Here is a 25617-nt window from a genome sequence, read left to right on the forward strand (position 1 = left end):
TACAGGATTTTCATCAGTGGAGTCACAATGTCAGATTTTCATCATAAGAGGTTCAATCAGACAGCACTGTGGACAACAAATTGATCGTTCTATTTTGGGGACGAGGGGACTAGGTGCACTGAAGACCAAAGATCAGAGAGAAGGTCAGTTAGAAGCCTGATACACACATACGGAGGGGAAAAAAAAGAACTGAACTAAAGGAGTGGCAACCAGAATGGAGAGAAGATACATTCCAAATATAAGACAAAATTTAGTGTGCAATTTGTAACATAGGTAACACATATGATCACACGACTTTTAAAGAAAATTCTACAAGCCCAAGGATAGCTAGAAAATGCCTTAAGTTACTACCACGACTATTAAATGAAAGACTAAATCATAAATCACGCAGAGCTATATAGAAGCTATGTGGAAATATTTAAATCTGGACATTATTATTTGTGCTGTACTTTTTCAGTAACTCTTTAACCAGCAGGATTTAAATCACAATAATACAGATGTTTATTTGTAGCACATTCAGTGGAAGTGGCTAGAGCTAGGTCATAATCAGGGCAGGGCCTCCAGCACTAGATCCTGGATATAAAAACAAAGTTGAAGTAGAGCCACATCCAAGAGCATATAAAAGAATGAGTTAGAAACTCTTTACCCAGAATCAGGTATAAATAAATCTCCAATGAGCCAAGTAATAAAAGATTTCCATAAGAATCTGAAAAGTCCTTGATGTTTTTAGGTCTTCAGCAGTCCTTCATCTAGAGCATGCATTTAGCACACAGAACACAGACGGGTGTTGATTTCTAGACCACAAATCTAATCATGTACTTCATTCTAACAATCCACTGTCCTCTCCCATTCCACTTCAAAAGGAAACAGAAACACAACACCATCATCCTAACTTCTCTGTGAATAAATACTTCAGACTAAGCTTTGTAAGGCAGTGTTACCAACGGGTTTTAGGGTTACTGAGACACTGGCCCCCTTAGCCTTCCCGCCCTTGCCTCCAGGGGGTGACTGGGCACATCACTGGCCCTTCTGAGCTCCTGGGTCAGTTACCTCTAGCCATAAGCAGCCTCACACCTATTGCCTCCGTGTAACCTACACATATCATCAATTTTTATATGTTGCAAAAAGTGGTTGGGAAGCCATTTGGGTATAAGCAAAATAATATGTTACTCTCAATTTCTGAAGACATTTTTGAAAGGGCAATAATATTAAATATATTTATTTTCACTTAAAATTAAATTCCAACTAGAGAGGAACATGTCTAATCCCACCTCCAGCCTTGAATTAAGGCATATAGGATTACAGTCATTGTTTTTTTACATGAAGTATGTAAGCCTCCAAATTTTTATTCTACTCAAATACAGAGAATAAACTTACTTTTGACTTGGGTATCATCCAACGCTTTGTATTCTGTACTCTTAATTGCTAGCTCCACACCATAGCCAGATAAGTACATTTTCTGTGAGGATGGTTTCTGTTCAAACACAGTATTAAAAAAAAAATAAAATATTTAGTCAAACATCTGCTTTTGAATTCAGTGTTACGTGTATAAGGACATAAGGGTAAATTACCAATGCTGAAGTTTCATAATCACTGTGAAATACAATTATTTGGGGGATATTTATACTCTCTCTAGACAATCAAGGAGCTAGAATTTGGTTGATGACCACTTCTTTACTTTCTAAACACTCTGTCATGACTCTACTGTTTTAATTACTCTTTTACAATGAAAAAAAAAATCAGATCTTTTTCTGTTATACCATGGCAACTTTCCCATACTTCCCATGAGTTAATAAATAGAGAAGCCAATGCAATCAAGTTTCAGCAAAACTGTACTCTTTCTGGGAAACTACACAAGATTTGGTAAACCAGTAAATGCTATTCATTTCTTAGCTGTCTGGCTGTAGGACAACTAGAATGTTGTCAATTACTGGAAAATAGAGGTAAAGGAGACAAAAAGAAAAAAACAAAACTGAGTGCCTTAAAGAACCTCATTAATTCTTTGTTTCTCAATGATTAAACTATACCAAAGGCCACAAATTAATACCCATTCTTGCAATGAGAGATAACAATTTGCCTTGTCTGCAGTATGTGTGATCAGAATTTGGTACCTTATCTTCCCCTTTCTATAAAGGACAAATACAGTATGTACGTCTAGAGTTATCCTGTCAAGGAAGAGAAGTCACATTTTTTCAAAAAGTAAACAACATGGATGAGTATATGTAATGCTTCAGAAGATGTCTAAGGTTACTTCTAGCTTCTAAACTGAAATTCTTATGAGTTGTGCTATAATCATTATCATTTGGCATATTCTTTCACGGGTCAGGAAACCAGTTTTACTAGTACTCAGCAAACTCCTGTGACGATGCTACGTATCTTTGCTTAAAGAAGGTTTACATGAGAGCAGCTTTGCAATCCTGCACACGAGAGGAAGAGGCAGAGATCAAACGCAAGGAGAACCCTAATAGTGTATTAACTTTTATTCTCTCCTTCCCTCCCTCAACTTCTCCCTCAGCCTTAAAAATAAGTATACAACCAGAGTGACTATTTCTGGATGGTTCTATTTCCAAGGAAGATGATGTAAGAATTAGTTTCAGACATGCAGACAAGTGTTTAACGTTGCTGCCTACGCTAAAATTTAATTTGCTAATTTCCCAGGCACATGCTATAATGAAAGATAGCATGAGGAAATTGGGTTGTTTATAATTTTAGTAACCTGACAAAGTTGAAAATCTTTTAAAGAGTTTTCAATTTCATACAGCTCAATTTAAAAATACATTTTTGACTCTACACTGAAAAGACAATCAGTTGGTGGTGAAGCAAATTGAAGCGCTAAGCCCACATATTTTGTTACAGTTCATAAAAGAAATGCAATTTCACATAACCAATTTCCATTATCAGTTCTGGAATGTTATTAGCTCCTCAGTAATAAAGATATGTTTATTAAATTCATATTTACTTTCTCTATTTGAAAATGTATTAATATAAAATTTGAATTGTAGTTTAATAGCTTTGGATTTGTAAACCAAAAATGCTCATAGGCTAAATCAACTGGTGAAAAGAATCTTTCTTCATTATCCTATTTCTTCTTTCCACCCAAAAAGTCATCTGTTCAATAGGTAGCACAAATAAGTCTATTTTTTATTGGAATTACATGTTGACTAGATTACAGTGTAACTATTTTGAATGTACAACATGTCATTAATTAAACAGAAGGCTATAATTTGATGCTACAGAGTACCCAGATAGTTGGTGAGTATGCTTTCACAGAAGTATATTTAATGGTCACATTCTCCAAAGAATAACTTGGGACACTGATTCTCAGTAGATGAGCATACCATACTGGGGGGTGGGGGCATGTTAAAATCACCTGGGAATATTTTTTAAAATGATATATACTTTGATCTCCCATTCCTTTTCTGATATGATTGATACATAACACTGTATTAGTTTGAGGTGTACAACATAACGATTAGATATATGTATACAGAGTTGACCCTTGAACAACACAGGTTTTTGAACTGTGTAAACTGTGATGGTCCACTTACACATGGATTTTTTTCACTAGTAAACACTACACTATTACACAATCTGTGGTTGGCTGAATCTGCAGATGCAGAACCACAGATAAGGAAGAAGCTTGTATATATGCAGGACCAACTATAAACTAAAGGAGGATTTACAAAGCGTGGAGTGTTGGTGCTCCAACTTCCAAGTTCTTCAAGGGTCAACTACATTATGAAATGATTACCACAGTAAATTTAGTTAACATCCATACCTCGCATAGCTATGGGTTTTTTTTCCCTTGTAATGAGAACTTTAAGATCTACTCTCTTAGCAACTTCCAAATATACACTATTGTTAACTATAGTTGTCATGCTGTACATTTCATCCCCAGAACTTGTTTATATCTGGAAGCTTGTGCCTTTTGAGCACCTTCACCCATTAACCTCCCCCAACCCCAACTTCGGCAGCCACCAATCACTTCCTTGTTTCTATGGGTTTGGCTTTTTGTTTTTTTTTTTTTTTTACATTCCATATATAACTGAGAAATACGATATTTCTCAGATATGGACGAAAAGATTAGTATTCAGGATATGTTTTTAAAAATATGTAAATGGGGGGGAATCCCAAAGAATCCAATATAAAAACAAGCAAAGGATATAGATAGGCAATCAAGTATATTTCTACGGCTTTTACTACTTTAAACTTTAATATGTATCATTAATATTTTGGAAAATGCAAATTAAATCATTCTTTCCATGTTGGGAATGTAACAGTAAAGAAGCAAGGCCCTTCCTCTCATGGCCATTATACTCTAGTGCGTGCATGTGAGAGTTTGGTTGTGTCTGTGTCTATGTGTGTGCTGATGGTAGAGTGGAGGTACTAAAGAAATAAAATTTGAGATAGTACTGTAATAAGTGCTATGAAGTCATTAAAACAGAACAGTGTGGTAACAATGAGAGATAACACAACACATCTGATGTGAAACTTGAATAAGAAAGTAGTCAGCTGTTCACACAAATAGGTTTAAGAGCATTCCTATATCATGCTTAGCACTTTGAACTAATACATGCATACTATCAACATACCAAGTAAATTAGATTTCCTCACTGTAATCCATTTTCATTAAAAATAACTCTATTTATGAGTCCTAGCAAAATATTATGCATGCTATTGCAGTATGCTTTTGTTTTTACCCAAATTTTTAATCTGTTTCAGAGAAATAAGGAAAAAAAATATAAACATGATACTCCCAGAAAAGACATGGGATCACAATACATTTTTCCACATAAAACTCACACTTGACAGTTGTTAATTTTAAAATATCTTTAACTATTCTAGTGGAAATTATTATGTAAAATTTAGAAGGAAAATTTTCATAAAATGTATTTTTAATAGCCAAAATAATCTTAGATAAAACAAACATGTACCTGAATATAATGCCGGAGAACATAAAGAATTTCCCCATTTTGAGCTTTTTCCAACAATACTGTGTGAAATTTATGAAATGCTCTGGTACCCATTTCTGCATACAGGATAATCACTGGTAAGTTCTCTTTGTTTGTAGGAAATGTATGATCTCCTTTAAACAGGTAAGGTCTGGGCCTAAAATGAAAACAAAACACAAGCAAGCACTGAAAGTAAAGGCTGTATGAAAAATATATCATAACTGTTTATAGTTTCTGCTTATCAAATTTACAGGAATGTGTATATATATTTATGCATATATACACACAAACACACACACAGAAAAATCACAGAAAAGACTTTAAAGTTCCTGTAGTCACTTTGTGCACATAACTTCTAAATGACAGAAATGAAAAAAGTAAATGTGGTTAACCCAAAATTGAGTGTTAAAAGTATTTTATTTTCCTTCTGTATTCACTATCTTCAAAATAACATAAATGGTAACATATTTTTCAATGAAATACAATTTATATTTTCTTCAATTAGAAGAATATAATTTTTCACTACAGCTCACATTTCCTGAAAATGGGCTCCAAATCTTTAAAAAACAAAATATATTATATAAAGATTATCACAACTTAATATGAATAACAACTCATTAAATCCCCAAGGATAATCAAACAAACAGAGCAGTCCTATGGTCTGGCCTATCATCATAAACATACTATGACGCCTTACCTGCCAGGCACTATGCGAGATTCCTTACATATTAGTAAAGTCTGTCTTCACAATGAAATTAATATTAATATTAACGATAAATGATTTAAAATAATTTACTACTGTTGGTAATTGGAAAGGCTGCTAATGAAGCAATGCTAGTAGATAACTCTTGAGGCTGAACATAAAAGAAAAAATCAGAAGTGAAATAGATTTGCCAGAGACAAAGGTAAGGGCTCATACACCATTTGTTCAAGAGCCTGCAGTAGCGACCATGTCCCTATACCCTAATACATGTACCTTCTGAAATTTGCTTTTTTAATTAATTCAGAAACCACATGGATATTTCACAGGTTAAAAAAATTACACTACACACATGGGGAATTACTGGGTAAGAGGGAAAACAGTCTTTAAAAACTGAACAGATTACATTTAAAAATAGAAAATTTCATTTCTTGATTTGACTAAGATTACAAAGGGAAATAATACAAATTAGCATTGGTGAAAATGCTAGAAATAAAGTATGAAATATGGCCAGCTTTCTGAAGAACAATTTTGAAGTATGTACCAATTTTAAATGCATACACTTATTTACCTATTGATTCTAGTTTTAGAAATTTATCTAAGATAATACCAAGATAACTATATAAAGATACGTATATATAAAAATATACATACATGGACATTCAACTAGATATTATTTACAGTAGAGGAAAAATATAAAATGCCTTACATCCATCACAAGGGGTGGGATGATTAAATATACTTGTTCATTTAACTATGGTATCATTCATTTGATAAGTACTGAGCATGTGTCAGGTGGGAACACAACACACTATATGCATGGGTCCTGCTCCACAGTGACAAAGCATATACCTGTATTCATACCATTTATATGTAAGGCATGTAGGGAAGTATAATTCAGTGGGAGAAGATTCTAAGGTATCTCTTAATGAAGCTGAAAACTAATAATAACTTTATACTATAATTTGGGAGCAAAATCCACTAATTATAAAAATCTATGAAGTTTAACTTAGAATCATAACTGATGTCTTACTACTTAAAACGTAATACACCTTACCTGTTGAAATACAACAACATACTAGCCAAAAAGAAATGATAGTATGATTCTTTGTCTCTTTCCTACCACCTGTTCCATTGTTCAAAGATTCATACTCTGAATCTGTCCCAAACTTGACAGATATTGCACTAAAATGTCATTTATTTGGGAGAAAGAGACAGTAGTCATCACCATCGTAAATGAGTATAACATTCTCCCTTCTGCCCCTAACAGGGAAAGAAAAGGAGTTTTTAGGAAATTGGGATGAGAATACCCTATAGGAAAGAAAGGTGACTTTGATGCCCTAAATGATAATGTTATGATTTAAAAAAAGGAAAAAATCCCAAGTTTTTAGTTCAACGAAAGGCAAAAGAAGAAAATAATATGAATGTAAAATGTAATAGATTAGAACAACAAAAAAGTAGAATAAATAAATGTATCAGTTATTTCTTTAAAAATATATAAATATCTAATCTGGAAAAACTGAAAAGAAAATGAAAACTGAAGAAAACTTAGGAATGAGAGATATCTACAGAGAGGGAAAAAAATTAAAATATTCCTATTACTGTATATATGTATGTAAACACATTATTTGCTTAAATGAGAAAAAACTACCATCATGTTGATAGTGTGACATAAATCAAGAATTATGTGCCACAAAGGGTCTCAAAAAGAAAAAAGTACATTAACGCTATATACGTACATGCACACATATATACATATACAAATACACACAAATGTACTATATACAACACACTGTGTGTATGTGCATTTATGCATATAAAACACACATACTCTATATGTGTGTGTATATGTATACATATATATGTGTATGTATACACACACATACACATTCAGCTTCTGTCAGGTTAGGGAATTGACTTTACCTCACTTACAACATAATAGCTTGCCTTTTACTGTTTCACAGATCCCGGCAGAAGACATGAGACTCCTAGGTCAGAAACAAAGAACCTTACTACTCATGGCACACCAGCAGCAATGAGCATTAATTAGCATGTCTGCATCAGCTCCCTGTGGCCCCCACATTCCACGGGGATGAAAAAGGATCCGTGAGATGGCCACACATGCCAAGGGTATGCACCACAGCTAAGAAACACTGAGCAGGGGGAGCCCACCATTTCATAACAAGCGGTAAACATCCTGCTCTTTGTCCCGGGGGAGACATTAGCTCATCCCTCCGAGTCGTCTGCGGCACACAACCCTGGGAAGTGGCCGGGTACAGAGCAGTCGAGTCCTCAGTCGTGCCACACCCAGAGGGCACCCAAGGCTGTGGCAGAACACCTCTCCCAACAATCCACCCCTGGGCCTGACAAATTCTTGACCAAACTCAAATGCTTCTGACTATGCCACTCATCCACCATTCTGATAACCAACAGGAGATGGGATTAAACGTGCTCAATCTGTCTCATACAGCATTTAATGAAGGCCACTATCAACAAGACTGCAAGCAGCAGAACAGGGCCCATCTGCAGTATTAATCTGGACCACACCCACAGGGTACTAGAGCCAGCCAACTGTGAATAAGTCCCCAGGGGAGCAGCATGTCATTTCAGACAGACAGCAGGCGTCTAAGGTCCACCTATTATCTCTTACAACCTGCACAGGGAGTCCATACCAACCTGCTGATCTCTGCTGTCACTGCAAGTATCTACTAGGGCCAAAAAATGGGCCAAGAAAGCAACCCCTAACCCCAGTGGAAACATTTTGTGCCTACCTTCCTGAAATACAAACATATAACCTCAGAATGGCACACGTCACTCCACTTCCAAAATTGTTAAACTTGTACCTAGCAGCTGCAGCACCGACCACCATACATGGCCTAACCCAAGGCTGCTCTCAGAGGACAGAGTATGTATAAATTTGTATCACTAAGATTAAAAGAAGGCTGTGCCAGCCCACATATTTATACGCGAACTGGGGGGAAGGAGGGATCTATGCTTAGGAGCTGCCACTGATAGGGGCCCGGCACAACTGATAGCTCATGACTGGCCATGTTCACACAGCAGGCAGAGCGAATGACAAACCCTGCAGCAGGTCAGGCTGTCAGCCACAGCTGCTGGTCGACTCAGGCAAACAATATGACTGTTTTGGCAGGGTGCCGTGCTGAATCCAGGATCAAAGAAAACAATTTTTCCCCTTCCAACACCTTCCAGAGCTTAAGGTCAGTCGCCATGAAATCAATGTGTCCCATCCCAATACCCACAATTTCACCTATTTTCTACTCATCCTCTCTTTACACCCACACCTTTCATCTGGAAGAGTCAGGCACAAGTGAGACAAGGCCATTTTTAAGAAACTTACAAAGACCCATTACGTCCCTCACCTAGGCTCACGTGGCCACTGCAGGAACACTTGGTGAGCAGTGGACTCAACCACGTGGTTTTCTTCATGATCTAGGACAACATCTTTTCAACAAAACAATCCAGGCAACTGGACCAAAATTAAAGTTTGAATCCCTTAAACTCCTTTCGGCTGGGCTACCACATGGAGGCTGTACCAACCAGGCTGATCTGAGGTTGCTGTAGAGGGAAGGAAAGATACACCACGCCCAGCAACAATCACGACGGAATCCTGAACAGACCTATACAACCTCCTACCCCTTCCACCCTAATCATTTCATAGGAGGTGGCTGAGGGACGGAACCTTTCTGAGAATGGTCACTCTGAGAGGTCAAACCGCCTTACTAAAGTCTGTGGGTCAGAGGGTGAGGGAGGCTGAATTTATTTTTGACGAGACCATTCCAGTGTGCTCAGAACCCAGATGCCTGTGGATGGTAGACAATGTGGAATGTTCAGTGAATATTTTGACTACAGAACTAGGGTTGGTGGCCTCTGTGAAATAAGGTGAAGAATTATCAGACTACAGATGATCTACAAAGCCAGAAAAATAAGTTTAGCTCCAAGGGCTACAGTGGGGTGTGGCCAGAGTTAGCCGATTGGACTTAAATAGCAAAACCATGACCTGAAGAAGTATCAACAGGGATGAGGCACCAGTGGTAGCACCGAGAGCAAGGTCAAAGGTCTGACACAGTCAGTTTGCCAGGAGCAGGAGAGGGCCCTGTGCAACGTGGCCTCCTTTACCACAAGACAAATAAACCACGTCTGGGCAGAAGTCACAAGTCAGGTATGCTGTGGTAGATTTCACACCAGAAACAGGTGGTCCTTTACTGAGCTCCCCGTCTGCAATGGCGCACTTCCTGTGCAGTGGTGGATCGGGGAAACAGCGGCGGCAATCTGGATGCTGCGGTCTGGATATGCAGCTCGGTTCCACTTGGACTCATTAGACACTGTGGACTGTGTGCATCTCCACAAACAACCCAGACTGTCAGATGGGCAGGTGCAGCTTACTCTCGCAGCGTACAGCCCCAAGGAGTGGTGCCTCTGATCTGCCAGGTGCTGTCTCCCAAGTGGCAGACCAGCCAGGCAGGCCCCTGGCAACAGCCCCAGGGTTAGTGTAAGTGTAGCAAGTGTCATTAAGCGGTCAGGGATTCATCAGAGGTATGAGGACTGCCTTGCGTTCTGCCCGTGAATGGAGTGACCACATGTGCTTTTGGGTTTATGCAGCTGCAGCCTGGATGAACAGCAACAGCAGGCCCAGGACACCACCAGCTTTTAACTCGGCTCAATGTATAACCTGACACAGGCACCAAGGGAAACAACTGAAATGGGGGCCCCACTGAGCCAGAAGTTTTACTTCAGGTAGTGGAACGAGGCATCTGGTTTCTCCCAAAAGGGGACTGCTGCCACTTGAACATGTCACCCTAAGATCACGCTAGGTCGAAGTAACTGCTCTTGAATATACCATTTCCACTTGACCAGAGAGACTAGTTGGGTCCCTTCCACAGTGTTAGTCCTCGCGTCCCAGCTGACCTATGCCAAAATGTAAACACCAGACATTAGAGTCCCAAGGCTTCCTGAGTCAGGTGTTCAGTTACGACGAAAGCTTGGTAGCAATTTAAATTTCTTTTTAAAAAGGGGTGTACTTGACAGCTGAGTCAGGCAGGTGGCGCTGTTGAACCTGGAAACTGCCTCTCTGGGCATTCAAGCAGCCATTCAGTCTGTAACTAAAGCTGTGATCTTTCCCTTTTCCTCCCGGGATTCTATGTTGTTTCTCCTGGACCACCTGGGAGTAGACAGTTCGTGTGGTGGTCTCCCGAACGAGAGTATCTCCTTTTAGATTTCATGAGCATTCAAAGTACATACATGAACAGTATCAGGGCCAGTTATAGATTCAGATGCGGGAGTCAAAACAATGGAAGTACACTGAATTGATATAGAGATCATTTAAATTCCCTTCTCCATTATGAGTGCCTTCCAAACCCCATCTTGAGTTTGGGTGCCTTTTCCTGAAGAATAAAGATCAAAAATTGTATGTGAAGACTGTTATCACCCAGCCAGCACAGCAGAGTGGCAGGGGACAGAGAACGGGGCAGTCGGAGAGAAATTCAAGCGTTGAAATTCAAGCGTTGAGCTTTTGTCTCCCCAACTCAGGGGGCCCCTGTCCTTCCTCTTCCAGAAAGCCATGTGTTTATCAACATCCCACTCCTGTTTCTAAAACTGTCAAGAACTGTAAAAAGTCTAAGGCTTGGTTTTAGCCTACTTACAAAGTAATTAATTAAGCTTTTATCATTTCATGGATTCTGGCAAAAGACATGAGACTCTGGGGTCAAAGACAAAGGACTTTACTGCTCACGGCATAGCAAGTAGTGTAAGCATTATACTTCTCCCCCAAGTTCCACAAAGCACGGTGCGACAAAATACGGACGTAAATGGATACTACACAAACAGTGGGGTACGCTGCAGCTGAGGAACACTGTACTTGGGGAACCACCACTTTATAACAAGTAGAAAGCAAGCCCACTCTTCTTTCCAAAAAGAAACATGATCACTGTGAATACAACCCTGAAAAATGGCTCAGGTAAAGAGCGGTACAGGTCTCGCATTTTTTACTGGTGAGACCAAGAAAGAACATGCAAGGACTCAAAGGGTTTATGGTAGGTTGCTTCTCTCAGCAACGTGATGTTAATATTTTTATAATCTTAATTTAATTTTAGATTTAATTTTTGAATATTTAATTTCAATTTAATATTAGTTTCTATGAGAAATTATAAAGTCAGACATCAGAAGTTGGAAATCAGTAATAATAATGAATTTTAAAAGTTACCAGAATGGCCTTTAAAATTTTCTTTTCTAGGAAAAGATAAAAACACACTAGGGCTGACAATTTCACAGTCAGTCTATTAATGCTTTAAAGGAACAGGTAATTCCTATGCTATATTAACTCTTACAGAATAATACGGTTGCCTAATTCACTATACGAAGGTAGAATGACATTAAAAATGGCAGAAATAGTTTAAATAACAGCTAATCTCATTAAAATAGAAACATGAGTCTTAATAAAAGCATAAGAAATCTAATTCAAAAAATTAAGATAATCCTAAACCATTAACAGTTTTCTCTAGAAATACAAATAAGGTATAATAGTTTAAAATATATTACCATAATATACAGTATGTTCAAAGACAAAAACTTTGAATTCACCTCAATAGATGAAAAACAATTGATAAAACGAAACAATTATTTCCTATTTTAAAAACACAGAAAATTATAAAACTTTAAATTTTTAAAAGGAATGAAAGACATACTATGAAATGCATTGAGAGAGTCAATATAATAAATATTTAACTTCTTTTAAAATTAACTAGTAAGTTTAACACAATTCTAATTAAAAACCTACCAAGGCTTTTTAGGGAGGTAATCTGGCAGGAGAAAAAGGACTCTACTGTTAGTTTGAAAGCATCAACAAGAGCAAGGAGCTAAGATATTCTGGAGGAAAAAAAGCAGCAATGAAGAGGAAACTGTCCTGTGAGACACTGGAATAAATTATAAAGCAATAAATACTAACAGCATGATACTGCTACAAAAAACGTAACAGTATACAACAAATCATTATGAAAAGGACCATAATATAAATATAATGAATATGATAATTGACTAGCCACCTGAGGGGAAAAGATCTGATTGAATTCTTGCCTCCTGATGAAAATTCATAAATAGATCAAAAGGTTAAGGTAAAATAAAAAATTTAAGAAAGCTACTGGAAAACATGAGTAAAATCTCTCACTCTGGTTAGGGAAAAACTGTGTCAGTATAAAAACACACACGTCAAGGAAAAATTTGGCTACATAAAAATAAAAGCCTTATGTATATTAAAATATGAAATATAAGAAGATATTAGAAAAGGTTTCCAACAAATAAGAGAAGCACTAACATAAAATTACTCAATATATATTACTGTTTAAGATATAAAGGGAAACTTAAACAATTTTTAAAGTATAAACAATCAGGCAGTAAAGCATACACTGGTAGCTGTCACTCTGTAAAAACCACTACTGCATTTTCTTGCTACTTCTCATACTCATTTATATTAAATACTTGGAAGAAGGAAAAAGTTTTGAACAATGCATTACAAAAAAGCAACTCTGTATTACTTTTATTATTAATTTTTTATTCCCAAGGTACACATTCAGTTTATAAAGAGATATAGTTCAGATAAATCCAGTTTTGTGTGCTTATAGGCAAACCTCATTCTATTGTGTTTTGCTTTATTGCACTTTGTAGAGATTACGTTCTTAACAAACTGAAGGTTTCTAGCAAGCCTGTGTTGAGCAGGTCTATTGGCGCCATTTTTCCAACAGCATTTGCTTACTCCCTGTTTCTGTGTCATATTTTTGAAATTCTCTCCATAGTTCAACCCTCCACCAGCAAAAAGATTAAGACTTGATGAAGGCTCAGAGGATAGTTAGCACTTTTAAGCAATAAAGTATTTTTTAATTAATGTATGTACTTTTTAAAAGATATAATGCTATTGCATACTCAACAGACTACAGTATAGTGTAGACATAACTTTTATATGCATTAGAAAACCAAAACCTTCGTGTGACTAGCTTTATTGTAGTATTCACATTATTGCAGTGGTCTGGAACTGAACCCACAATATCTTTGAGGAATGCCTGTATTTGAAAAAACAATTTATGTTTATATAAAATATACATCTCATATTTTATGGTATTTTGGAATTCTAAGATCAAAAGCTTATTGAGACAAAAATATTGAAAGTACTTAATATATTTTAGAAAAGGACTTAAGACTCATATTCAGAGCACATTCTTTAATATACAATGTCTTAAAGCATTAAAATGTTTTATTATAAGAAATTTCTATTTCAACTCTCATCTCTTTATAAACCACTTCTTTAGTGAAAGTGTAGTGTAGGCTATCATTAATTTACCTTGAAGTTGCCTTCTTTAGCAGCTTTTTAATGTTATTAACTTTACAGGTGCGTTTCTCATGGATAACCACAAATGCATCACAACCATCTGGTGGGGGCTCATCAGCTGCAATCTAAGATTTCAAAGACTGTATTTAGCTACGGTAGTTGATAATTACAATATCATTTAAAAAGTCACACATTATTTTGATTAAAACAACTTAGCAACTATTAAATTATTGCTCTAATTAAAGTAAAAGTATCTATATGCAGGCAGAATCAAACATTTTAACAAAATCCTTTACAGTAGAAAATACGTGCTTTGAACTTGTTTTTAAAGTTCCATTTAAATTAAAATGTTTGTTATAGTTCATTTCCATGGTCATTTGTCCTCATAATTTCCTTATCCCTAGTATCTATAAAGTTACGTAACATTCAGTTATATTATAATCAATGGTAACAGTGAAAACATAACCAATGATAGGCTATGGAACCAGGTATTACAAGTTTATAGATCGTTTTGAACTAAAGGTATTCACATTAAGACAGATTTATGTACACAGCTAGCATGCTTCTTTGTCAAATACTGTTTTGGCATTTTTACATACCTGCTGAAACATCTGAATAGTTGGAGAGTATGCCCTTATAGAGAAAGCAAACTTTAAGAGATTTATATGTAAATTGTCTAAAAATTGTCCAGCTTTCTTCAGGATTAAGTTGTAGTAAGAATAGTCTGACTCTATAAAAATAATTCAAAAGAAAAGGATGTTAGTATTTCATATTCAATACACTGGCACATCTCTCACTGTATAGCTAACTTAGTTAATGTCATATAATCATATTTCAAGTTTGGTTATGGACCGTGTTGGAGCAAAAGTGAAAATTAAGATCTCTGTTTTATTATTTACTTCATTTGGATCTTCCAGTAAAGTCCAAACAACTATCACAAGTCTATATGAAAATAATCTCCTTAAAATCTATTCGAAAGACTCCACCGTATCAGACCAATTCACTCTAAGGTTGTGAAGTTGTAATACCTGGATAAGATACAGCCCCTACTTACAATTAAAGAGGAGACTAAGAATAGCACAGCACTCTATACTATCTCCAGATCAATTCTCAAAACTGTTAATAAAAATTATTTGTCTAATTATTTGCTTAATGCTGCCCTTCCTATTAGGCTTTAAATTGTGAAGGCAGGAATCTTTTCTTGCCTTTCAATTGTAACTTTCTACTCTTGGCACACAAAATAGGTATTTTAACATATTTCTGGAATTAACATCTAAGAAGTGAGTAGATCTCTTTACTCTGGGCAATAATACTTTCCTAATCCAGTAATTTTAAATAGTCATCATATGTGAGTAGGTCTGCTCATTCACTTCTACTTCTTTAACCAACTATAGGTGATTTCTCAGGAAGTTATGGTGAGGCTCCCCGCAAGAATCAAAAACAAAAAATGCAAGACACAGCTTCAATAGCAAAAGTAACACAAAAGAGATAAAAGATACAATAGTTATTGGGCCAACAAGAATATAGCTGAAATTAATGTAGTAACATGTCAAAAATAAGACTACGGCAGTCAAAATGGGATTTGGTCATCAATGAAAACAGAGAAGGGAGTCAACAGAAAACAGATGTGAGTGGTGCCTGACCAAAGACATCAAACTCCGTCAAGGTCACTGTTAAGGTTGTCTCTAATACATTAAAGGATGTAGGATTCAGGGGTTTACAGAAAGTAAACATATGTCTTAGGCTTAACCTGCAAGGTAATTAATCATGGATGTGCTGGACTATTTTAGCTAACGTTTAAAAATAACTAAATCCATGCTCACCAACTAACATGTTGATAATTATTTCGCCCTTTCAATATCTTTCATCTTCAGCTTCACCTTTCACTCAATTTTTGCCTGTTGACATTTAATATACATGAATCATTTTCATCTTTAAAAAAAAAAGCGGCAGCAGTCTCCACAGATACTGACTGATTCGTCTTATTCGCTTCATAGTTAGTCTTGAAAGACTTAATATTTCTCTCTACTTCCTCAACCTGCTGTACTTTTTATTACTATACCTGTGAAATTGCTCTTAAAGTCACCACTAATTTTTCTGTTGTTAAAAACTTAGTATTTATATTACTTGATCTGTCTTTAGTATTTGATAACATCTATCACTTACCACTTACACTTCCCCTGGCTTTTGAGACATCACACTAGGTTTTCTACCTCTACTGGTACTCCTTAGTCTCCGCCACATGCTCTTCTCTGGTAATCTCTTAAACACTGGTGTTCTTTAGGATTCTACCTTTGGGACCATATTTCTACTCATTCTGTATCTTCTCCCTATAACTTCAACTACCTCCTTGACGTTGATAACTCCCAAATACTACCCTAGGGTTATCTTCAAGCAATTATTTTCCTACCCTAGACCCAGTTCTCAGTTATAAGTAACTGAGTTAGAATACGTATATATATAGATAGATACTCTCATACATATTAACAAAGTAAGAATAACTAACCCCATTTTCTAATGGTGAAATGAAAGCACATAGGTTACCTGGATTGTTAAGGGTAAGTATTAAAAATCTCTTTTAAGAGTTCAGGAGTAAAAATATTCTGGCAAAAAATTTCAATATTACTACATGTAAGATGAATACTAATTCAAAGAAATTTAGGTAAAAAAACCTCATTATTCCACAATTTCTATTTCTTCTTGACTATAATGGAATATGCAAACAATGCTAATTACATATTTTCTTACAATGAAAGTATTAAAGCCTTATATTTTTGAAAATGGATGCTTGGAATAGTTTCCATTAAAACATCTTCTCAAATTTAATATTCAGATTTACTAACCCAATTAAGCATTTACACTTAAACTTTACCATTAAAAAAAATAAACATCTAATATAGGCATATGAACACAGACCTTAAAAGTTGAAATATGCACATCACCTACCTGTTTGCTTATAAACTGCTAATTCTTGTACAGTTTCCAAAAACTGCCAAAATTTTTCATTACTTTCTTCTGCCATAAATTCACTGTTAAAAAAAATAAAAGTAATCAGTTGACAGATGGAAATGAAAAATGGCTTGATACTATAAACTATATTTTAGAACCGAATTACAACTTAGGGTAAAAACACAAAGTTAAAGTTACTGATTTCCATTTACTGTAATACGAAAAGAGAACAAATCGATGATTCTTACCTGAAGTATCATTCTTAACTACAATAGTATAGTCATGACTGGAAAAGACTGCATGGGAAATTACTTTTGGCCTTTCCTCTTTATTAGTTACCACTGAAAAAATGGATAATTTATTTTTTCCACATGAAATACCACTGAGAAGTATAACTTAAAGGCAATAGAATGTTATATAAAAGTAAAACCTTTAGAAAAGTAGAGAGCAACACATTAGCTAACTGACTTGACCACACAACTACTGACATGTTCATACATTGAACAACCATAGGTAAGACTTCTTCCATATGCCAGAATTTATGCATCCAAGTATGATCCTTCAAAGTGATCACCTTAAGAAAGTATCCGCTTAACACTTATTCTCTCAATATAGTACTGCTCTAAACACTTTTGGAACTCTTTTTGAATTACTTTCAGGGGCAATTTGCCAGTAACTCATCATTACTCTTAGAGAAGACAGTACCTAAATCAGAATCTCACCTTCCAAAAGATATTACTTTGGTCAAAGTTTAAAAAAGGAAAAAAACCCTAAATTCTGGCATTTCCAATTTGTTCATTTGTCTTATACAAGATTGAGCTCCAAATAACGTTTTCCCCCCGAAATCCTAAAAAAGAGGAAAAAATTATTTCTATAGTGGATTTTTTTACATATACTAAAGAACATGACAGTAATTTTAAGTGTTATTCCAAAAAATATTTTCAGCAAGAATACCACCAGTGGAATAAATACAGTTTAGATATGTAAGTTACATTATACGTGTTGCAAAAATTTAGCCTCATCAGCCTATAATCATCCCTAGCAAACATACTAAATTATAAATGCTTTTAGGTAGGGGACATAACTTACTCATCTTTGTTCCCCATATAGTGCCCATTGTAGGGCCATGCCCAAAACAGGCACTCAAATTTTTAGGCTGACTATAAGATATACTTTTAAAATATACTCATACATAGATTGATAGGGACAGTAAGAGAAATTCCCAAGAATAATGCTTTAAATTAAAAAAAAACTGAGCCTAGCCTCCCAAAAGAAAGCTCTTATTTAATTTTCTATCTCCCAAGCTCCTTCTATCTACTTAATGCTCTTCAATTCTTCCTCTTCCACTTACTCCCCTCAACCTCTTCGATTTTCTAAAATTCTGATTTAAGAAAAACATTAAAAACCTGAAGTTGAGCAGAATAATGAAGTCTAGAAAACCAAATAAAGAAACTACAGATTTGCAGTCTGCTACACTGTCACAAAGAAGAAACAGATTTGGTTCAGAAGGATAAATCAGACCAGTAGATAAAAGATTTTAGTTTATATAATAAAGGACCTACTAACAATTTATATTTATTCACAATAGGACAAGCAGGTGCATGAGAGAACACTGAGCATCCTATCTGGATTAACCAAGCAAAGGCCAGTTTTCACAGGTCAGTTATATTGTACAGGTAACTCTGATGGTGCTTTGAAGTATACACTACCTTATATAAGGTCGCTACCATCAAATCAGCATTACTGAGTACCTACTTCTGTGCGCTGTCCCTTTGAAAAATAAATATGAATAAGAAATACTCTGGTCTCCTGAACATCATATTTAAGCAACAGAGATTAGCATACATAATAACTTGAAATAAGAATTATTAGGGAAGAACTGACCAACTGGTGTGAGAACATAATAGAAAAACATTAGTTTTATCAGAGGAAATGACCCGGCAAAGAGAGTAATATGGTATGTCCACAAATAAGGTACCAATGAGGAAAGAATTCTAGTAGAGCGACATACTGCTTTTCTAGGGCTGTCATAATAAATTACCACAAACTTAGTGGCTTATAACAAGAGAAATTTATTCTCTCACAGTTCTAGAGTTCAAAAGTCTGGATTCCAGGTGTTGTCAGGGTTAACACAACAGGATCCAGAGGTTAGGACATGGATTTATCTTTTGGGAGGAGCACTATTTAAGCCACTGCAATCCACCTTCTGGTTCCCCCAAATCCACATTTGTACCACATACATTCACCCTATCACAGCATCCTCCAATGTAATCTCAACCCAATTTAACATCAACTCTTAAGTCCAAAATCTCATGTAAATATCATCAGAAGTCTCAAATCGCATCATGTGAATCATCTACATTAGGTATGAGTGAGGCCCTATATGATCCATACAGAGGCAAAATTCTTCTCCATACGTGGACCTGTAAAACTAAAAAACAAATTATATGCTTCCAAAATGCAATGGTGAGATAGGTATTCCAAATTCCAAATACAGTCTTACATTACAATTCCAAAAGGGAGAAAGTAGAATGAAAATGAGCCATCAGTCCCCCCTCAAATTCAAAGTTCAGCAGAAGATTCTATCAGTTTTCAAGCTCTGGGCATAACCCCATGTCTTACTGCTCCATCCTCTGTGCTGACTGCCATGGCTTTGTCCTTAGTGTCATTCTTCCTTTTTCTTGAAGAGTAGCACATTTGCAGGCAAGTAGTTCTACCAGCCAACTTCCTGCCTATAGAATTTTGGAAGGCTTCCCTCATTTTATTGTGTCTCTATCCCTTTTGAGCCAAACTGGCAGTATTTCTATTGGTGCAACAATCAAAATCCTTGTGGTTCTCCTGTGTATCCCACCAGGGTCATGCCATTACACAAGGATCCTCCACAGATCCTTCTCCTGAATAAGCCCCTCTTTACTCCTGGCTTCTGCTGAGATAATTGAATGGATCCACGAGTAATACACCTTACCTATACAACAAAAGGTATCCAGCCACACACTTGGCCTGCTTTACAGAGCATGCATTCCCAACACTGAGTTCCCCAATTTTAGCACCCTTTGCAATCTGAATAGGCTTGAGACCCTCCCAAATTACCAAAGACTGCTTCCTTTTTCCTTACCAGTTTCTTCTTCAATTTCTGTTTCCTCTTGCATTTTACTACAAGCAACAAGGAGACAACAGGTGATTTACTGCTAATGCTTTGCTTGGAAATCCTCTTAACTAACCAGGTACATTACTTACATGTTGTTTTTCACACAACTATAGAATTCAATTCAGCCAGCTTCCTGCCACTATATAACAAGGGTCACCTCCATTTCCAATAACATGTCCCTCATTTCCTTCTAAGCCCTTGCCAGAAGTGCCTTTAATGTTCATATTTCTATCAACATTTCACTCATCATAATATAAGTATTCTCCAAGCTGATAGAAGCTTTTCCTATCATGCTCCTCACTTTCTTCTAAGTCCTTACGAGAATCATCTTCAATGTCCATGTTTCTGCCAACAGTCTCCTCAAGGTAATCTAGGCATTTTCTACCGTATTTCTCAAAACTCTTCCAGCTTCTACTAGATTCAATAGGTATTTCTACATTTTTAGGTACTTGTTACAGTAGCATCCAACCTGAAGGTACAAAATCAAATTACTTTCCCATGACTACTGTAATACATTACCCAAAATTTGGTGACTTAAAATAACAGAAACTTATTGTTTCACAGTTCTGGAGAAGTTCAAAATCAAGATACTGGTAGGACTATACTCCCTCCAAAAGCTGCAGGGGAGAACATTTCCTTGCCTCTTCCAGCTTCTGGAGGCTTCAGGTGTTCCTTGGCTTGTGACTACATCAATCCAATCTCTGTCTCTATTCATGTCCTTCTCCTCCTTGTGTGTGTCATCTTCTGTACCTTATAAGGATAGTGATGTTAGCACCTATCCAGATCTATAACAATCTTGTCTCAAAACTCTTAACTACATTGGCAAAGATTTTTGTTTTCTTCAAATAAGGTAACATTCACAGGTTCCATGGGTTAGGATGTGGACATATCTTCATGGCAGCTGCCATTCAACCCACTGCAAGTGATGCAACTGGTACAACAGAGTGGGTCTAGATTGTGAAGAACCTTAAGGAGCATCCCACAGGAGTTCCAGCTCTAAGACTCCTGAGACAAGTAGAAACTGAAACATTGCAACTACCAGTCCAAGACCGGAAGAAGTTAGACAGATTTGGAACTTAGTATGGGATAAGATCCATGCAAGCTCTGGGAGAAACTGGATAAAAGATAAGAGGAAGGGGGCATATTTTAAACTAGAATACTTTATTCAATGAAAATCTGATACCACATAAATACAAGGCATCATACAAGACTACCATGAACAATGATACACCAACAAGTTGGACAACCCAGAAGAAATGGATAAACTCCTAAAAACATACAACCTATCAAGACTGACCTATGAAATGGAAAAATCCAAACAGACTGATTACTAGTAAGGAGACTGAATCAGTAATCAAAAGCTTCCCAACAAACAAAAGTCCAGGACCAGACAGCTTCATTGATGAATTCTACCAAGCATTTAAAGAAGAATTAACACCAACCCCCAAACTCTTCTGAAAAAATAAAGAGGAAGGGACACTCCCAAACTCATTTTCAAGGTCAGCATTATCCTGATACCAAAACCAGAAAAGAACAAGAAGAGAAAATTACAGATCAATATTCCTGATGAACATAATTGCAAAAATCTTCAATAAAATATTAGCGAACTTAATACAACAATACATTAAAAGGATCATATACCATAATCAGTTTATTCCATGGATACAAGGATGGTTCAATATTCACAAATCATCAAATGTGAAACACTGCATTAACAACTAAAGGATAAAAATCTTATGCTCATATCAATAGATGCAAAAAAAAAAAGCATCTGAAAAATTCAACATCCATTAAGATTCAAAACTCAACAGAGTATAGAGGGATTGTACCTCTACATAATAAATCCCATATACAGCAAGCTCACAGCTAAAATGATACCTAATGGAGAAAAGCTAAAAACCTTTTCAGGAACAAGATCAGGAACAAAGATGTCCACTCTCCACTTTTATTGAACATAGTACTTGAAGTTGCAGCCAAAGCAATTAGGTAAGAAAAAGAAATAAAAGGCATCCAAATCAGAAAGGAAGAAATAAAACTGTCACAATTTGCAGATAACACAACATTATATATAGAAAACCCTAAAGACTCCACTAAAAGACTGTTAGAACTAGTACATGAATTCAGTAAAGATGCAGGATATAAAATCAATACACAAAAACCCGCTGGTTTTCTATACACTAATAAGTTATCAGAAAGAGAAATTTAAAAAACAATTCTCCTTACAACTGCTTCAAAAACAAAAACAAAAACAAAAACAACCTAGGAATACATTTAACCAAGGCAGTGAATGACCTATATCCTGAAAACTGCAGGACACTCATCAAAGAAACTGAAGCTGACACAAATAAATGGAAAGATGTTCTGTGCTCATGGACTGGAAGAATATTGTTAAAATGTCCACACAATGTAAAGCAATCTACAGATTCAACACAATCCCTATCAAAATTTCAATGTCATTTTTCACAGATATAGAACAAACAATCCTGAAATTTGTATGGAACCACAAAAGACTCCCAGAATTCAAAGAAATCTTTAGAAAGAATAAAGCTAGAAGCATCATGTGCCTCAATTTCAAACCATATTACAAAGCTATATAATGAAAACAGTATGTATTGGCACACATAAATCAATAAGAAAGAATAGAGAGCCCACAATCTAATCCACCCATATACGGTCAGTTAATTTATGACAAAGGAGCCAAGAATATACAACAGGGAAAGGATAGTCTCTTCAATAAATGGTGTTGGGAAAACCAGATGATCACATGCCAGAGAATCAAACTGGACCACTATCTTACATGACACACAAAAACTGTCTCAAATTAGATTAAACACTTGAACATAAGACCTGAAACCATAAAACCTCTAGAAGAAAACATAGGCAGTATGTTCCCTGAGATTGGTCTTGGTGATTATTTTTTTGTGCTTGACACAAAAACAAAGGCAACGGAAGCAAAAATAAACAACTACAGAATAGGAGAAAATATATGTAAATCATCTATCTCATAAGGGGTTAATATCCAAAATATATAAAGAACTCAACAGCAAAAAATCCCAAACAAGCTGATTAAAAACTGGATAGAGAATGTGAACAGGTATTTTTCTAAAGACAACATACAAGTGGCCAGTAGCTACATGAAACGGTGCTCAACATCACTAATCATTAGGAAAATGCAAATCAAAATTACAGTGAGATACCACTTCACACCTGTTAGAATAGCTATCATCAAAGACAAGTGGTAACAAGTGCTGGCCTGGATGTGAAAAAAAAGGGACCCTCGTCAACTGCTGGTGGGAATGTAAACTGGTGTAGCCACTGTGGAAAACAGTACGGAGGTTCCTCAAAAATGTTTAAAAAGAACTACCATATGATCCAGTAATTCCACTTCTGGGTATTTATCTGAAGGAAATAAAACCACTATAACTGGAAAAAATGTATGCACCCCTATGTTCAGTGCAGCACTATTTACAATGGCCAAGGTACAGAAATGACCTAAGTAACCACTGAATGATGACTGGATAAAGAAAATGTGGTCTGCATGCATGCACACACACACACAGAGGAATACTATTCAGCCATGAAAAGGAAATGCTATTTGTAACAATATTGATGGACCTTGAGAGCATTATGCTCAGTGAAATAAGTCACAGACAGAGACAAGTACCTTAAGAAATCTTAAACACAACAATAAACAAATGAGCTCATATACAGAGAACAGACTGGGTGCCAGAGGCGAAAGGCAGGTCAAAAGGTACAAACTTCCTGCTACAAAACAGGTAAGTCATGGGGATGTAATGTACAGCATGGCCCATAGTTAATACTGTATTACATATTGGAAAGCTGCTAAGAGAGCAGATCTTAAAAGTTCTCATCACAAGAAACAACACTTGTGTAAGTATGTACGATGACAGATGGTAACCAGACTTACTGTGTGATAATTTCACAACATATGAATATATTAAATCAAGTTGTACACCTGAAACTGTTACATCAATTCTATCTCAATAAAAAATAAATCTGTTTTAGTATCTAATATATGTAATGGCATATTGGGTAACGAAGTCTCTTTTTGTAACCATAGTAGTTGCTCTGGTGAACTACAAAAGCAATTGGCATTAAATTTTCAAGCTGGCTAAACGAAAGAACTTTCAAATATTGTTTAACTATTGGAATACTAAGAGCAAAATTCAATAACTCCAAGTTCTGTTTCTTCTCAGTAGAAGATACCGTATGCACTCACTCCAGAGGAGGATATTCAGAAAGAAGTAATAACTTTTTGGAAACTGTCTTCTCCAAAGAAGCCCAGGAGCTGATCGAATAATGTTATCACTAAGAAAGTAGGTGCTTCAAGTACCGGTTCCTAAGAAGACCTGCCTACATCAACTGAAACGCTTGCGTTAAACTCCATAGTCTACCTCCCATCTTTTTCTCTTCTGCAAATGCTGATAAAATCCAAACGAATTAAAGTTTTAAAAACCATGGGTGAGGCAAAGTACGAACGGCGAGGCAAGGAGTTGCAAGTGAGGCGCACCCGGGAGCAAGGGAGGAGGTGATGCTCTGAGGACCAACCAAGCACGACGGATGCAAGGAACGGCCGGCCGGGTCGGCTAGGCGGCGGCGTCCGAGGAGCGGCGGGGGTCCCAGGGCGCCCACAACCCCGCCGGACCTTCCCCACGCCCCGCAGCTCGGCGGGAGGGTCCGGCCCGAACCCACCTGGCCTCCAGCAGCAGCGGCGTGTCGGGCCACTTCGCGGCCAAGTGGGCCGTCACCGCCTTGGACGCGGAGGTCGTTCGGGCGCCGAGGAGCGAGAGCCACAGCGCGGTGGAGCCCAGGAGCAACCGCACCACGTCGGCGGCCTTCGCCATGGCGCGGAGAGAGCAGTTCGAGCCGCTCGGACCCCGCGCCCACAGCCCGCAGCCCGCAGCCGCTCCTCTACCTCCGACTCCTCCCGCCGCGTGGCCGCCCACTTCCGGTGGGGGGAGCTCAAGTCCGTTACTCCGGCCGGGGCCTGGCTTGCGCCGGGCGCATGCGCGTCGCGCTCTCTCGGGAGCCCCCGAGGGCGGACCTCCGAGCCACGTAGGTGCGGGCGGCGCCCGGGTGCGGAGCTTGACTGATGCTCCGGCGGCTCCGTGGCGGCTCACGCAGAAGCTGTGGGGAACGGTACAGGAAGACTGAACTGGGATTTTGGCCGAATAGACTGGCTGGAGATGGCAAAATCTGGAAGCGAAGGCAGGAACCAGCGTGGATATTATCCACATTTACACAGGCGGAAAATAAGGCCTATCAGTGTACTCATCTTGTGGGATTCTCAAGTTTTATTGCATATTTGAGTCACCTGGTAAAGCTTTTCGACAGCCCATTGCCCAGACCACAGCACGCAACAATTAAAAGGGAATTTCTCGGGGTGAGATTCGGTCATGGAAAGTATTTAACCTAACTTTGCCCCCAGGTGTTTCGAGCGTTTAACCATGTTCAGAAACCAGTGACATCACCTGGAGGGCTTGTTAAACCACAGGATGCCGGGCCTCATCCT

The 25617-nt window shown here is 37.2% G+C and overlaps 1 protein-coding gene across 2 annotated transcripts in view; it reads right to left on the minus strand.

The window, feature by feature from the left end:
* UGGT2 (UDP-glucose glycoprotein glucosyltransferase 2) overlaps window positions 1-25031 on the minus strand; it is a 137045-nt gene extending 112014 nt beyond the window's left edge. For both annotated transcript variants that reach the window (XM_072976460.1, XM_015245024.3), the window contains exons 1-6: window positions 24798-25031; window positions 16934-17016; window positions 14587-14717; window positions 14000-14112; window positions 4935-5109; window positions 1378-1474 (exon numbers count right to left, since the gene is read on the minus strand). In XM_072976460.1, the coding sequence (XP_072832561.1) occupies window positions 1378-1474; window positions 4935-5109; window positions 14000-14112; window positions 14587-14717; window positions 16934-17016; window positions 24798-24949 (751 nt within the window). In that variant the 5' untranslated portion in view covers window positions 24950-25031. The remainder of the gene's footprint in view (window positions 1-1377; window positions 1475-4934; window positions 5110-13999; window positions 14113-14586; window positions 14718-16933; window positions 17017-24797) is intronic.
* Window positions 25032-25617: the final 586 nt, after the last annotated feature.

This window comes from Vicugna pacos, chromosome 14, assembly GCF_048564905.1.
Source record: "Vicugna pacos chromosome 14, VicPac4, whole genome shotgun sequence".
Taxonomy (NCBI): domain Eukaryota; kingdom Metazoa; phylum Chordata; class Mammalia; order Artiodactyla; family Camelidae; genus Vicugna; species Vicugna pacos.